Raw genomic sequence first — 16,394 nt, 5'->3', positions numbered from 1 at the left:
TTTAAACTCAGCCCATTCAATCGATTCTAAATTCCCTTTGCCATAAGCGCTTACCAAATATTCCATTGTCCTGATTCCTGTAGCCTATTTTTTTCCAGTGTAAAGTCTGGCCTACTATCTGGATATTGCAATCATTCCAAAGACCTTCTCATAATACACCATAATAGAATCCTCTAATCTCTTCAAATCCTGCTGGAAACTGTCCAGAATAAAACTGCCCCAATAGCACAGTTCATTGATTTGACCAAAGTGCAACTCTGACATTTCAGATGATGATGTCTGTTAAGAATGTTGGAGTGTTTTAGAATTTCAATATAAATAAGAAACTTAGGGTGAGTACTTTATCATTATTCACCACTCAGAGTTCTGTCATGAGTGGTGGTGAAACATTTAGTTTACTGTCTATTATAAAATCAATAATCAGTACTTTAATTAAATTTAATATTAATAGTATTTTCTACTATTCAGTTAGAATATATTAGCAGTAATTTATGCTTTCTATAAAATGTGTTTGCTATCATACAGTGTGCAAAGTGACAAGAGACCTCCTTATCCCCCCTCCCGCCCATCATTACAATTAGGCAGGAGTAAAAGAAGGTGCCAAACCCCCATTAGAAATAGGAAAATACAGTATGTATTTCCTCTTGATCAGAGATATCCTCATACGGCAACATTTGGTGCATATGCAGGTACCGTATTTATGAAGAAAAAATGTGCAGGTCCAGTATTCTTCCCGATTTTCTGGGGGACTACCCTGGATGTTTGTGCATATAAACATTCAGGCCTGCCTGCTGAAGGACAGTATTGCTCTTGAACAGTAAACACTGATTACTGTTATTAAAGATCCAGTCGATGGTGATGATGATGATGATTATGGTGATGATGATGATGGCGATGATGATGATGGCGATGATGATGATGATGATGGTGATGATGGTGGCGATGATGATGATGATGATGATGGCTACTCTTAAAAATGCTGGACTGCATTATTAAACAGTATGCAGAAAATTAAATGAAATTAATTGGCATATCATAGCCAAACCTATTGAAACAATACTAATGGGGATGAGCTGACACCCCCCAGGATACCACCATGGCACACTCTTAGTAATTCATGTTTCATAACAAATGATTTTGGATAGGTGGCTTTACCTTTTTTCTTACAGTTAGTATGACTTCAAAGCTAGTATATTCATAGCCCACAACATCACTGGGTGTAGGGGGAGCAACCCTCTCCCTTGCAAAAAAAGCTTTATAATCGTTCAGTGTGCATGATATGTTTTTTAGCAGACAAATAGGATGGCAGAGGTATATAGTGAGTGGGTTAGGCATGAGAAAGTCAAACTTTATTAAGTCAAAGTAACTCTATATGAGTTCATAACTGCACTTCATCTACACTGAATTTAAAAAATTGGAGAGGGTAAGTGCCGAAGGTGTGGTTCACTGAAGGCAGGAGCTATCCATATGTTCATAGGTTCATAGGTTGGTACTAGGCTATCAGCCCTAGGGCCTATACAAGCCTAGCCATAACAATTCCCTGGCTATTTCTTCCCACACTATTTACTTCCCTGGACCCCTGTCTAGCAGGGTGACTGATGTGATCCCTGGGGTGAATTTCCTTTCTCCCATCCAATTGTCAAGGGTCCTTTTGAAGAGGCCCAAAGAGGCACTCTGCTTGACATGTATGGGCAGTCTATTCCAGAATCCGGGGAGTCTCTGGGTCAGGAACCTATCCCTCTAACATGTTTTGTTTATTGTGATGACAAGGTTTAGATACCTGGAGCATGTGGCTCTGAGGGATTGTGATTTCTTTAAGTGTAGCATGTCCAACAGCTCTGGGTTTGACATGGCCTTGTATGTTAAGCAGAGATCGCCTCTGAGTAGATGATATGTGACAGAGTATAGCTGGAGTTTTTTAAGGCGGTCAGTGTAGGGCATCTGCTTTAGGCCTGTGATTCTTTTAGTGAGGTATTTCTGCAGTCTTTCCAGTTGTTGCAGATGTCTTGAGAGGTACATACCAAATGGGGTGTTGCATTCTATAATGGGTCTAATGAGGGATGAGTACAGAGGGGCAATGACCTCCTTTTTTCTGGATGAAAAGCCCTTAGTGATGAGGTGTGCCACATAGAAGGATTTCCTGACTGTTGTGGCGATGTGGTTATCGAAGGTGAGACCACTGTCCACTTGTGACCCTAAGTCTCTCATCACACTTTCGATGTTTAGTGTACTGCCACCTATGTGGTAATTCACAGGTACTTGTTTTTTCCCAAAGGGGATAACTATACATTTCTTGACATTGAGCTTGAGCCCATGGCTCTGGCACCAAGCATCTGTTTCTGTAAGGTCCTTTTGTAGAATATCCACATAATTTGGGGATTCAGTAATGGCTCCCAGTTTGCAATCATCTGCGAACTTTGTTAGCCAGAGCCCCTTAGTGCTGGCCTGTACTTCAGAGAAGTAGATGCCAAACAAGAGCGGTCCCAGGACTGAACCTTGAGGTACTCCACTTGTCACTTGTCTGGAGTTGGATTTGGATCCATATGTTCTGGGAATGCTCTGATCTGCTATCCAACTTATGAGGAAGAAATGCACTGAGGAACTGGAAGGAATTTATGGCAGGCGTCTTTCAAAATGTTTGATGTTTGCATTCCTGGGTTTGGGTGGAATTGATGAAGGGTGGACAGAACACGAAAACACACAGATTCTTCACCTAGGGAGTTTAGTCAGTGGCTTGATTGCTAGGAGATGAAAACAGATGTGGTATGGAAGGAAGAGTGGTTAGAAGCAAATAAATTTAGAGTGCATACAACAGGTATTTTAGCAGAGATGGGTACACAAAAAGAAAAGGCTTAAATGAAGGGGGGTCTAAGGTAAGGAAAAGTTATGCAAGAGTACCATGATTAGTCTGTGGCTGAAAAGAGTTGAAAGAATGTGGCATGAATATAGGAGGAAGGGGAGGAATTTGGGTGATCATATGCAATTTAATGTTTTCTTGATTTAATGGAAGGAAGAATTGTAATGTATCTTTATTAACTGTAATTCTAGAGGTATCACACGTGTTAAAGAAAGCAGAGCCACACTGACAACACACTCCTAAGAGCTGACCCAGTAATCTGAGGTTTGGGAAAGTATGCAGACAGTGACCTAACTTTTGACCAACATGGGTTCAATGTGGTAAGGAAATCCTTCTGTATTGTCTAGTTTATAAACAAGAGGATTACTTCTAGATCCAGAGATGTCTTTGGCCCTCTCATTGTTCAGCCCTCATTATGCCATTCATTGAAAATAATATCCCTTTTGGCACAAATCTGACCAGGCACATGTAACAGCTGGAACATTTGCAGAGATAACGTATAAAAATGCTACAGAGTGTAAACGATAAATCCTACAGGACTGCCATAATGCCCATAAAAGGTGATCTGTCTAGCATACATGCCATCCTCCAACTCATTACTGATGGACTTACTTCACATCTGCAAGTCAAATTGTATCAGAAATGCTGAATCCAGGGACCTAAACTTTTTCTGCAACATTAACAGAATGATTTGGAGGGACAGGCATATCTCACAGAGACTCCCCATCCACCTAAAGTAAAGCTCATCTCTGACCACATTTAAGCATAACTTGAATTAATGGATGGGAAATAGGAAATTTACTCCAGATCTCTTTCCTGTACTCCTGTACTACTAATAGAGAGAGATAGTTCCCAAATGCTTTATCCTAATGCATGAATCTCCTGCAAATATCAATGCTTTCATCTGGTAATTATCACTAAAATAATATATAAATATAGATCTTAGAAAGAGTTAAGGGAATCTAACCTCCAACAGGGTAGGTTAATTGTAAGTACAAATGGCATAATTGGCTTGTCTTGAATGGTCTGCATGGGCAGGTAGCCTAGTACCAACTTATAAACCCTAAAAAGAGGGTATGACATGTTAAGTTTAAGTTATGGATTTGTTTCACCTGATTGCATATGTGTATAGAAGCAAAAAAATAAAGTCCCATTCACTGTCCCACACTTTAAATATGTAGAGCCAAAGGGTGTTCATGCTACACTGCACAATATGAACACAATATGAACACAATATGAGCACAATATGAACACAAAGCTCACCTAATATTTACAAAAGTGCATTTGTATAATGTTTATTGAAAAAGATAAAGTAAAAACCAGAAGTGAATGTACACTAAATTCACTTTAGCATTTAGCCCATATCAGAGCAATAATATTTATGTGCTAAGTATGAACAGGGCATGAAGTTTTCAAAAATCCTGAACCAAAATGTGATGTAAAGTGATATCTATATAATGAAGTGGAGCATGTAATAGTCTGTTTAATCCTAATACAAATCTTTCTTCTGTGGATGAAGTCGAGGGAGAGGGCAGGGAGCAGAGTTAAATTTTGTCACTTTGATTAAAACGAATAATATGGTCGATCCCCATTATTATGTATCTCTGTTATGTATGGCAAATAACTGAATACAGAATGTTTTCCTGCTTGAATGACTACCCAAATATCTTGAGTCCTAAAAAAAGCTCTTCTGCAGAAGTCAAATAATATCTATGTTATGTTTCAGCTTTAGTGAGACAAGCTTCCCCTTAAAAAAAGCACTGTGATAACCACATAGAGGTTTTCAGTTCCACAGGTGAATCAAGTGATTGGATATAGGCAGGGACTGAGGCCATAACAGTTTGAATATGTTTCTGATCTAGCTTTAGATTTTAAATACGATTTAAACATACAAGAAGAGAAGAGTAAACGCTTTGTAGTTCTATTAATTCTGCAGTTTTCTCTTGTGCTTTACAGGAGTGCTGTCACTTACTGGTCCGGTCAGGCTTAAAATCATAAAGCAGTAATAGCTGTGAAAGTTACTTACTGCAGTTCTTCTCATCGGAGTTATCTACACAGTCTTGTACCCTGTCGCAGCGATAGGCTGCAGGAATGCATTGTCCTTCAGTGCAGGTGAACTGGGTGCTGGAACACGTCTTTCCATCTGAACAAAAACAAAAAAAAAAGATGCCTTAGTCACGAAGTATGCAAATTTGATTTCACTACCTGGCATACCTCTCAAATGTGCACATTTTTTACTCATATTTTTAGTCTGTTCCTCATAAAATGTGTGGTTTTCTGGCAAATAACTGAGGGTTGATGTCAGTAAATAATGGCATACATTTGAGTTTCAGACCTCATATCTTCAGAAAACCCATGCTATCACAAATCGTCTTAATCTTGCAACTTTATAAGTCTGTAAGAGCAATATTTAAAATTTGTCTCTACTTTTGGGCCTTTGCCCCCTATCTCCCTCGCCATCATTTTGGCTTTGTCCAGATTTCTTGCACTACAGGTTGAGTGGTATGCTACCAGTGGAGCCCTTCTCAGTGACCAATGTACTGACCCTAGTGTATGTAAAGTAATGACACAACGACTTTTGCTGATGGTTGATTACATGTTTACTGTTTTGCTTCACAGAGAAGTGCACAAGAAACAGTTAAGACATCATCCCTATCAGTGATTCATAGTACTGAAAATAAAATGCATCCCAAACTAAAATGGCTTCTTGTTAGGAAAATTAAGGAGAATGAAGGGCAGTGTTCACAAGCACCTGTTTATGGACATAATCACAGAAATCTAATGGGTATAGGTGGTAAATGCAAGGGATTGCCAAATTCTGACTGAACATTGTCACATTTCTTCCAGTCATACATAACTTTGTAATACAAAACTCCCAACTTACTTTTGACTTTTTTTTCTTGTTTTAATACTTTAATAACTGCATAGGTGTACTGGCTACAATTTGCATATTTCAGACATAACTTTGGGGAGGGGTAGTGCAGAACATATAGTGCAATAGAAAAACAGCACAGATTCTGCCTGCTCACGCTATGTACATTACGAATATTTTGAGTAAGCATTTATTATGCCTTTAATAATTTACAGTCTCAATGTCTATGGCGAATGAAAACATACTCAGCGTAACATCTGTCTCTCTGTCTCTAACTTTCACTCATTACCTTTTAGTCTTTTTCTAAGCAGAATGCTGATACCTAAACTTCCCTACCGACCATTGTTTCAGTGTCAATGAGGATGGCTAATAGCAAGTGATATATGGTGGGTGTTTATTGCAATTACATTTCCTTTTAACTCATTTAAATATTCTTTTTTTTTTGTAAATTTAAGAAGTTTTTTTGTAATTCTCAGTATACATATATTATGCTTCTTAGCATTATATGACTGTCCAAAGAACATCAGATGCATTATAATTAAAATGTAAATACTGTCTTTTAAACAACATGAAGTAATGTATCTTCTATGCACAACTTGTGTCTGTATTCATTTAAAAATAGTGTGTATGAACTAATTAATATACACTAGGTACAGGTCTTCAAGGTTATTTTTTTTTCATTAATTTCATTTTGTAAACCATTTACCTAAGCAATGGTAGCAAACCTAGCAAGCCAAGTAGGGTAGATTAGATGTCACTAGTCAAACAACATGCTGTAGACCATCCAGACATTGCTAGTCAAGCTAAGAAACATAACCCTTTCAATATTTCCTGGTTCTGTCGCAGGGTCTCCTCCCAATGAGATATGCCTGCTTTTAGAAAATAAGATGCACTGACCCATCCTGTTTTTGAGACCCCCTGATCTCTAAAGTCAGGCACAGAATTTCTAGAGTTGTGGAGCCATGCAATATTTGAGTGAGTGATTGTGAGCATGTGTATTTTACACTGTCAAACGTGAGAGTGTTAGTAGAAGAATTGTCAAAATGAACCATTAGCAATAACATTTAAAGACATTTTTGGTGGTTGTCTATTTAAAAATGTCTGATCTTTTGGTTTGCGCGTACTGTCTTTATGAGTACCTACTTATACCTTTTGTCCTTTGAAGTACAACTTATTTTTTCTTAATTTTCTAGGCCTTTTAAATATAGGTTCATAGGTTGGTACTAGGCTATCAGCCCTAGGGCTTATACAAGCCTAGCCATAACAATTCCCTGGCTATTTCTTCCCACACTATTTACTTCCCTGGACCCCTGTCTAGCAGGATATTCAATAGACTTATGTTTTTTAATACAGTATTTGGAGAATGAAACTACTTTCCTGAAATATTTATTTATTTTTCTTTATTATAATTTTTAACATAACACTTTTATTAATGAAATCCAGAATCCAAGATTTCCATCAAAAACACAAATACACTCTCCATTCTAAACAGACCACTGAATAGCAACTTAATCAATATAAATAATGAACAGCGTAAACATTGCTTGCAGTTGGATTTCACCTGTTAGTACTTATATCAACTCTTTTCCATTGGCTAGCTGGCAGTTATTATATAATTGGTTACTTCTGTTTACCATCTTACATCATTCAACCATAGCCAACTTGATTTGTTCCACTCTTGTGTATTCTTCCTTCTCCCAAGGTGACTCTCATGTCAACATCTTCTAAACTCCTCTGTAACTTGTCCTTTAACTGTTCTCCCTGTCTTTCTAAATATGGCAGCCAGAACAGCCACTTATCACCTAACCTTTGAACCTTTGCTTATTCGGCCATGTTTGATTTTCCTCTTCTTCCTGAAGGTTTTCTGCCATTTGTTCAAACTCACATAGCTTAGGGCTCTGTTGTGTCTTCCATTTTTTTTTGGTTCTCATGCTCTTTGCTATCAGTGATATTATCAGTAAGTCTTCTCCCTCACAAAGCACCACAAAAGAAGTGGATACATTCAGTACAATTTTGTAATTGACTAACATCCTTAATAACACTTGATTCAACACCTCTACTTAAAGCTTTCTATCTCTCTATCCAGACATTTCTCCCATTCCACCTTCAACCTTTCTACTTCTCTCTCTCTCATATATATATATATATATATATATATATATATATATATATATATATATATATATATCATTATTACTAATGATTTTTAGCTTCTTGAGATCAGCTTCATATTCAGTCTCCTATCTTGACTAATCTCCATTGCCCACTTCATTAAATCTGGTCAATCTTCATTCAGTAGTTTATCCCAAATTGTCTCCTTTACTCTTTGTACTAAGGCATAAATACTCCAACTCCTCCCCTGTGGTAAGCTATATAACATCTTTTATTCATCCTACAAAAGTGACCCTTCTTTCTCTGTCATTTAATACCAACATTCAGAAGTACTCATTTCTGTCTGTAAATCCTGGTATTTTATGCCTGTCTGTCTTTCTGTAGGTAAGACACTACAATCATGGAGTGTAGCAACTTCAATGTTTAAAACTGCTTTACTCCTTTTTTTGACTATTATATTTAGTTTTCTCAGATCAGTTTTTGAACTGTTGTTAATGGGTGATCCCATGTGATATATATTGCATCATTCTCTACAATGCTTTGTCTTTCAGCTACTTTGTAGTGTTTGCACAATTTCCAGTGCAACAATTTTGTCACATTGTTATGCCTCTTACTGTACAGGCCCTCTGCCATTAGTGTATCACACCCAGCAGCAAGATGTGCGACTGTTATCAGTTCTGTTTTACAGAACCTGCATTTGTCTGTTTCTCCCTCATGTTCAATGGACTTTGTAAACCAATGTGTATGTAGTTCACTATCCTGTGCCATCATTACTAACCTTTCATTTATTGGTTTAAACTCACATCTCCTTAATTGTTCCTGTGTCCAGTCCTGATCAGCATGAAGCTGCTTCCCGAGGTCTCTGTACTTGCCACAATATTTATGGCTTTTCCACATTTCTTTCCTTTTCATATGATCCTTCTCCTTATAGTCTTTATTTTGTTTTTGGCAAGTTCAGTTGCAGCCTGATTTTTGTCTACAGCTGGTTTGATTTCCATTCCCACTTGATATCGATAGTTTCTGCTAAACTAGGCAGAGAGGTCATCTTAGACTTCTCCTTCCCATCTATTAAAACTTTCACTATGTTTGCACTAGCTGCAGTGGTGCAGTGGTTAGCATTGTCACCTCACAGCAAGAGGCTCTCCTGTTCGAATCTCGGCTGTATTCTTCTGTCTGGATTCTGCATGTCCTCCCTGCGATCGACTAAACTTTAAAAAGACATGAGGGTAGGTGCATAAGTGTGTGTGTGTGTTCTTTTGCTGAAGGTTGAGCAGCAGGCTGGCAGCTCGACACTGTAAGATCTACTGCCAATCATAAGCAGACCGGTGATCTGCTGTGGTGACCCCTAACCGGGAAAAGCCGAAACAAGACTATGTTTGCATCTGGTGAGGTCAGCGGATATGTATGCAGTCCCATGACTGCAGATCTATACATGTAATCAGTTTCAAGGCAGCTGATCTCTTTTTCAGAATGGGAAATATACAGCCTTGGTATACATTGATTTTTATATATCATTTGATAATAATGAAGCATTTTTCTTGTTTTCCTCTCCAGCTGATCCAATACTTTTTTGGGGCCAGTCCATCATGCCAAAACTTTAAGAGAAAACAGGAAGAACAAATTGTTTATTTTATTTTTATTTATTTTATTTATTTTATTTTACATTTGTTGACCGGGCTAGTCCAGCTGGATTAATGTCCATTTTCAGTGGAGGAGGGGGGAGAAACTCCTCAGTTAGATTATATAATGTATAAAAATGAACATACAAATATTATACATTTTAATTAATTCAAGAATCCTAGCAAAACAATATGGATAAGAAAAGTTTATGATAGAGTTAAGGATGCCAACAGGCTAGTCTGGATTGGTACAAGAGCAAAAGCAAAATTTGTTAAGATGTATTAGTTGTAGTTTTGTAATATTAACAAGTAATTTGTCAGAGGAACGTGTTGTTTTTCAGTTGATATAGGGAGTCAGAGTTGGAAAAGAAGAGCTGGTGTTTTAGAAGGTTGGTATTTTTTTTTGTGCAATTAGAGTTGTTGAAAAATAAGTTTATTAGGGAATTCCAGCAGTGTAGTGTTTTGTAGTTTAGGACAGTGGTGAGTCTGAATTGTGTGTGGTGGCTGGTTATAGCTTGGACTTTATTTCTAGATGTCAAAGCAGTTTTCATTATTAGTTTTAGTCTTCTAAAGTATTCCTTACGGAGTTTAATTTGCATTTGTTCATGTTTTATTGCTGATCCTTCATTAGTTAATACATATGCTCAAGTTCCTTTATATCACGCCCCTGTCCTAGATTGATATTTTCTTGGTGCTACAGTTTTCCTGCTTTAAACATTGCTTTTGCACATTTAGCAAGCTCAAATGACATTTTTATATCATTTGAAAATTTTAACCACTTGCTTGTGCTTTCATCTCCTTAGCTGATGAAATATGCAGTTTAAAGTCATCCACAAAAAGTAGATGAGAAGTCCTCAAACAAGGTAGTTTTCTGTTAGTGAAATTGTAACAATGATCTAATCTGTTATGCAAATAGCTTAACTCATTACAGCCAAGTGACGTCTACAGGCATTTCTGCAGTTACCCCCTACTGCTCCTCTAGGCGTCAAATATTGCCTGTTCATATTTGCATTAATAATTCCAAAACCATGTTACATACAAGGTATCAGAATATTTTATCTTAAAGCATATATGATGGCAAGCACAACTGTATTGATATATGACTTCTGTCGATAAGTATTTGTTAGAACTGCAAGGTGATAACTTCATTTTTTAAAGGCTGAAACCACACCCACTGGGAGTTAAAGGTACACACTCAAAAGAGCTCTACTGGAGGGAATGAGGGTTAAGGGCAAGACAAGGAAGCAGTGGTGGCAGAGTCACCCTGGAATATCCCCCTTTGAATTTTTATCCTTGGGATAATAATTTGCCCTTTAGATGCAAAGTTTGCCACTGTTTCTAAGTTGGTCTAATATAAATGATCAACGTAGGGTGCATCTTATACATATTAAAGCATTCCTTTATCCATGAATGTGGAATGCTGTCAAAATGTTTTTTTTTTTTGTAATCTATCACTGCCCCACTTAAATTCCTTCCCTTTTTACAATCCTTTATTATGATTTTATTTAGCAACAAATGATCCTTTTCCTATATGACTTTCTTTTGTTACCCTTTTGCTCTATTACCATGTTTTTTTTTTATAAATGACTATAAACTCAGTCACCATCAGTTCCAGTATATAGTTTGTATATTGTTGGAGGACAAGTTATTGGTCTATAGTTTTTAGGATAGCTTGCAGATTCACTCTTAAGGAGGGGTATAATTTTTCCTGTTGTTAACCAGGCTGGTGTCTATTCAGGATATACATATAAATACATTTTATTCAGAGCTAAATCATTGTGTAAATATGTTAATAATTTTAGCCAAAAGTTAGATACTGCATCTGGGCCTGGGCTTTTCTTAAATTTATTTCAGTTTCTCTGGCCATTATTTCATCCCATGTCACATCCTCTTCTCACTGTTTGTTTTAATTTTTCTATCCATTGAACATCTGTGTTATATTCAACAAGGTCTTCATAAATATTTCTCCAAAATGTGTCCATTGCTTCATTTTTGTTGGTGTTTCTATTCATTTTGCTTTGTTCATATTCTCTGTAAAACATTTTGGATCATCAATAAATTGCTTATTTTGTACTTTTCCTTTGTATTTATCTGCATATCTTCTAAGGTTTTGTGCCGGTGCTGATATTTTTAGCTTATTGTTTGAAAATGTGTATAATATATCCTAGTCTGTTTTGACAGTGTGCACTGCTGTAACAAATCAGTCTTTCTATGTATTTTGATGATCTGTTCCCTCTTCTATATTCTTCTAACAGTGACACTTCTTGTCTTAATTGTTTTATAGTTTTATCTATTCAGTGCTTCCATGGTGGCATTTTGTTTTTTTCCCTTCCTTTCCCTTATTGTTCCATGTTTTTTGTGGTAGGACTGTATGTGTTCTTAATTTTATAGTTTTATCTATTCAGTGCTTCCATGGTGGCATTTTCCCTTATTGTTCCATGTTTTTTGTGGTAGGACTGTATGTGTTCTTAATTTTATAGTTTTATCTATTCAGTGCTTCCATGGTGGCATTTTGTTTTTTTCCCTTCCTTTCCCTTATTGTTCCATGTTTTTTGTGGTAGGACTGTATGTGTTCTTAATTTTATAGTTTTATCTATTCAGTGCTTCCATGGTGGCATTTTGTTTTTTTCCCCTTCCTTTCCCTTATTGTTCCATGTTTTTTTGTGGTAGGACTGTATGTGTTCTTAATTTTATAGTTTTATCTATTCAGTGCTTCCATGGTGGCATTTTGTTTTTTTTTCCCTTCCTTTCCCTTATTGTTCCATGTTTTTTGTGGTAGGACTGTATGTGTTCTTAATTTTATAGTTTTATCTATTCAGTGCTTCCATGGTGGCATTTTGTTTTTTTCCCTTCCTTTCCCTTATTGTTCCATGTTTTTTGTGGTAGGACTGTATGTGTTATTAATTTTATACATTTATCTATTCAGTGCTTCCATGGTGGCATTTTGTTTTTTCCCTTCCTTTCCCTTATTGTTCCATGTTTTTTGTGGTAGGACTGTATGTGTTCTTAATTTTATAGTTTTATCTATTCAGTGCTTCCATGGTGGCATTTTGTTTTTTTTCCCTTCCTTTCCCTTATTGTTCCATGTTTTTTGTGGTAGGACTGTATGTGTTATTAATTTTATACATTTATCTATTCAGTGCTTCCATAGTGGCATTTTGTTTTTTTCCTTCCTTTCCCTTATTGCTCCACGAATTTTTTGTGGTAGGACTGTATGTGTTATTAATTTAGCTGCACTGTAATATAGCCTGTTTGTATCTGTTACATCACAATAATTTTTCTTAATAGTCCTAATTACTATGGTCATTCGTTTACCAAACTTCTAACATTTCGTGTCTTATTCACTTTATGTAATCGGTTTCTTTCATCGACCTTAATATGTCTATCCATGATCTATTAGACCAAGCAGCTCTTCCTGTAGATTATTTTATTCTAGACTGAGAGCACCTTCTTTGCTCTACATTTCCTGTGAGTATTCTACAGAACATTCCAGAATATTTTCTTGTGACATATTCTCTTCAGATGCTTTCTGCTTCGTCTCCTGCTCCCTCATATGGAAACTCATTGGCCATTTACTCCACAACATTTACTGTGTCAGATTTGCCCTTGTTTCCTGCTCCTTCCCTTGCTGTGCAACTTCAACTGAATGTTTGTTCCAGTCTTTTACAGAAGGCTCCGGAGCATCACTTGTCAGAGATTTGGAATGCATGGCTAGGCTTATTAAGGCCCTTGTGGTCGTTAGGCTAGTAAACACTTATGAACGTATAAATCTTCACATGCCTCCTGTTCCACTTATTTCTTCTTAAGCTGGAGACTTGTTGTTCCATCATGCTGTGATATTACCTCTGTTGGGTTTTCTATACTAAATTCTTCACTTTGCAAATAATCCATAGCTTCAGTTCCTATTTGTTCAACTTCTTACTTACTAATCCTTTTTTCTGTTTTCCCATAAGGCACTCCTTTTGTCCTTTTTGCATTCAAGGAAGCAGTAAGTGACTCAAATACTGCCATCCTGCTCAGATCATTTTATTCTCCCCTCTTCTGTTTCTTTCTATAAAACTCGTCAAACAACTTTAGCATTTCCTCTACTTAACCTTGTACCTTTCCCATTTCCCCATTTTTAACTACGGATACTGACCTAGCCACCTTTCCCTGCCATAGCCACCTTTTTCTGCCTTAGTCTTACAGCCAAAAGTCTCATTTTCTTTAGTGTGTTCCTAAATAACCACCTTTACTGCTGCCTTTTGCAGCCACGACCTGTTATACTCCTGCAACTCATTTTACCTTATTTAGCCATTTTCTCACTCAGTCTCTGCCTAGGCTGCGTCTGTCTTAATTTTTCTTTCTTCTTCCTCCTTCTACTTTCTTTCCATTTGCCTCTGGCCTCGTATAACTCTGTCTCATTGTTCACTCGTAACTTGTGTCATACCTTCTAACTACTCTCTTAAGACATCTTTCACCAGCTTCATATACTGGTGGTTCTCCAAATGGAAGGTGAGAAGCTGTCAGTTCTTTTGCCCTCTTACCCTTAGGCCTGTTACTGCCAGTACCTACAGATACACAGGATCTGAAAAAAAAAAACATTGTTCCTACCCTACATTCCTCCACCATTTCTAAATACCATTAAAATACAAAGGTTTTTATCTATGGTTGACCACCTCGTATATTTTGGGGAGTAATACAAGAATTTTCCTTCCCATTGTTTGTCACCAACCTCATTGCAGACATTCCCCACCCAAATGCTGCATGCCCTCTTACTATCCCTCCATCTTTTACCTACCTAACAATCCACCCTCCCCCTCTGTTTACTTTACTACAACACTCCAGTCACCTTCTAATATTAGTGTTCTATCCTGATAAAAAATTATAACTGACAAAATCCTACTAATCACGATTACCTCCATCCTCGGTGAAAGGAGTTATTATGAATTTGTTTTATTCTGACATCAGTTTGATAATTGTTTTAATTGCAATATTCTCAGCAATGAAAAATTTAAGAGTATTCTGCAAAATCTGTAACGAAACTCATAAGTGCTTCTTCCTCCTCAGAGGTTTTTATCAGAAAATAAGGACAACTGTCTACAAAGGTTACTTTAATACAACTTGACCTTAGTGAATGCATAGCTGTGGTGCAGTTAGGCAGAACACTATAATGACCAGCTGATCCATGTGTTTCATTAAATAACCTGGACCTTAATGAGCCAGGATGATTCATGATGATAAGAAGGTAGAGCATATATCTGGAATTTTTGGAAATGTAGGCTTATGGCAGTGTTCCGAAGGTAGAGCATATATCTGGAATTTTGGGAAATGTAGGCTTATGGCAGTGTTCTGATGACCATGCATAACAACCTCTGACAAAGATATAGGAATACATAAGAGTATCACATGGGGATGAATAAATGTGTTGGTTGCACTTCTGCACAAACTCACACACACACACACACACACACACACACACACACACACACACACACACACACACACACACACACACACACGCACACACACACACACACACACACACACACACACACACACACACACACACACACACACACACACACACACACCAGTCTTTATTTACATAGGATCTATGTAAATAAAAAACTTCAACTCATCAAATATTGAACTCAGTGAAATGAATTGGCATTGACATTACCCTTTCATCATTCCACTTATTACACTATTGCCTTATACTTCACACATCCCCACCCCTGCATGACACATTTGTTTCACAATAGAACACACATAGTACAATGATACTATGGCACTATAAAACTAAATATTACCAACTATATATACGTGGCATCAAGAATAAAATGGGGGACCTAGCTTTACAACGATAGGAATGGGCCATAGAAATGCAAAGAATTTTTTCTTGTGTAACAGAAGAACATGAATCAGAGAGATTTCAGCACTGTCCTTTGAAAACAATAGTTTTCTTCAAAGTTGCTGAAGAAAGAAGATACTCAGTATTTTACTCAAAAAGCAAGTAATTCCCTTTTTCCCATTCAATAATCTTGTAGGTGATTATAATAAGTAGTAAAGACTGGGGGGGGATAGATAGCCCCTCTATGGATGGTTTCCTTCCTCAACAAACAGCAGTTTTGCACAAATGGCTACTTCCAATCTTCTAATCACAACTTTGTCCATTCACAGCAGATAGTTTTCTATTTCTGGAAGACCCGCTGAAATTATGTGTATTATCAAAATCATTGTAGTAGTAAAGTACTGGCTCTGTTTCTATGGTGACATACGCAGGTTATGTGGAATGATGGGGATATAAATTGTAAAGGTAAAATAGATGCTGTGGCAGGTGAAATAACATACATTTTTATCATTTTGATTGTTTAATGCATTACTAGTGCACATTCTGCTTCAAAATACAATATGTTTTTACTTCATTTAATACTTATACAACAGTACTTATTCTTTCATTGGAAGATCTACCTTGGCCATGAAAAAGCGGTCACAAAAAACACAGCATGGGAGATACAATAGGGTAACCATGGGAGTTAATTGGAGAGGGTCTTGGGACTTGGAAAAAAAAAGGAAAGGACAGGACATGTGAAGTGTAATAAAGGGGGGTTATTTGCAGGCCTATGAAAATAGGGATAAGGTGTGAAAAACAAGTAAAGAAAAGTAAGAAATATGTTTGGTTTACAAGTGAGATGAAAATGAATAAATGGGACAAGAAAAAGAAACAGAGGGATTGGAAGGACTAGAGGCAGGAGGGCCAAGGAAGAAACAGAGGGAATGGAAGGATTAGAGGAGGAGGAGGTCCAAGGAAGAAACAGAGGGAAGTGAAGGATTAGAGGGAGGAGGGCCCAAGGAGGAAACAGAAGGAATGGAAGGGCTAGAGGGAGGAGGCCCAAGGAAGAAATAGAAGGAAGGGAAGGACTAGAGGGAGGAGGAGGGCCAAGGAAGAAAC

The 16,394-nt window shown here is 37.1% G+C and overlaps 1 protein-coding gene across 1 annotated transcript in view; it reads right to left on the bottom strand.

Annotated features, from left to right (window-relative positions):
* Positions 1-16,394, bottom strand: part of LOC122788060 (low-density lipoprotein receptor-related protein 2-like) — a 1,238,079-nt gene that overhangs the window by 1,143,753 nt on the left and 77,932 nt on the right. Inside the window, exon 4 of the mRNA XM_044054982.1 lies at positions 4,884-5,000. Within this exon, the coding sequence (XP_043910917.1) occupies positions 4,884-5,000 (117 nt within the window). The remainder of the gene's footprint in view (positions 1-4,883; positions 5,001-16,394) is intronic.

The sequence above is a fragment of the Protopterus annectens genome, chromosome 13.part0, assembly GCF_019279795.1.
Source record: "Protopterus annectens isolate FY-2018-M chromosome 13.part0, PAN1.0, whole genome shotgun sequence".
NCBI lineage: Eukaryota > Metazoa > Chordata > Ceratodontiformes > Protopteridae > Protopterus > Protopterus annectens.
The sequence above is the reverse complement of the archived record's forward strand: the minus strand, read 5'-3'. Positions and strand labels throughout refer to the sequence as shown.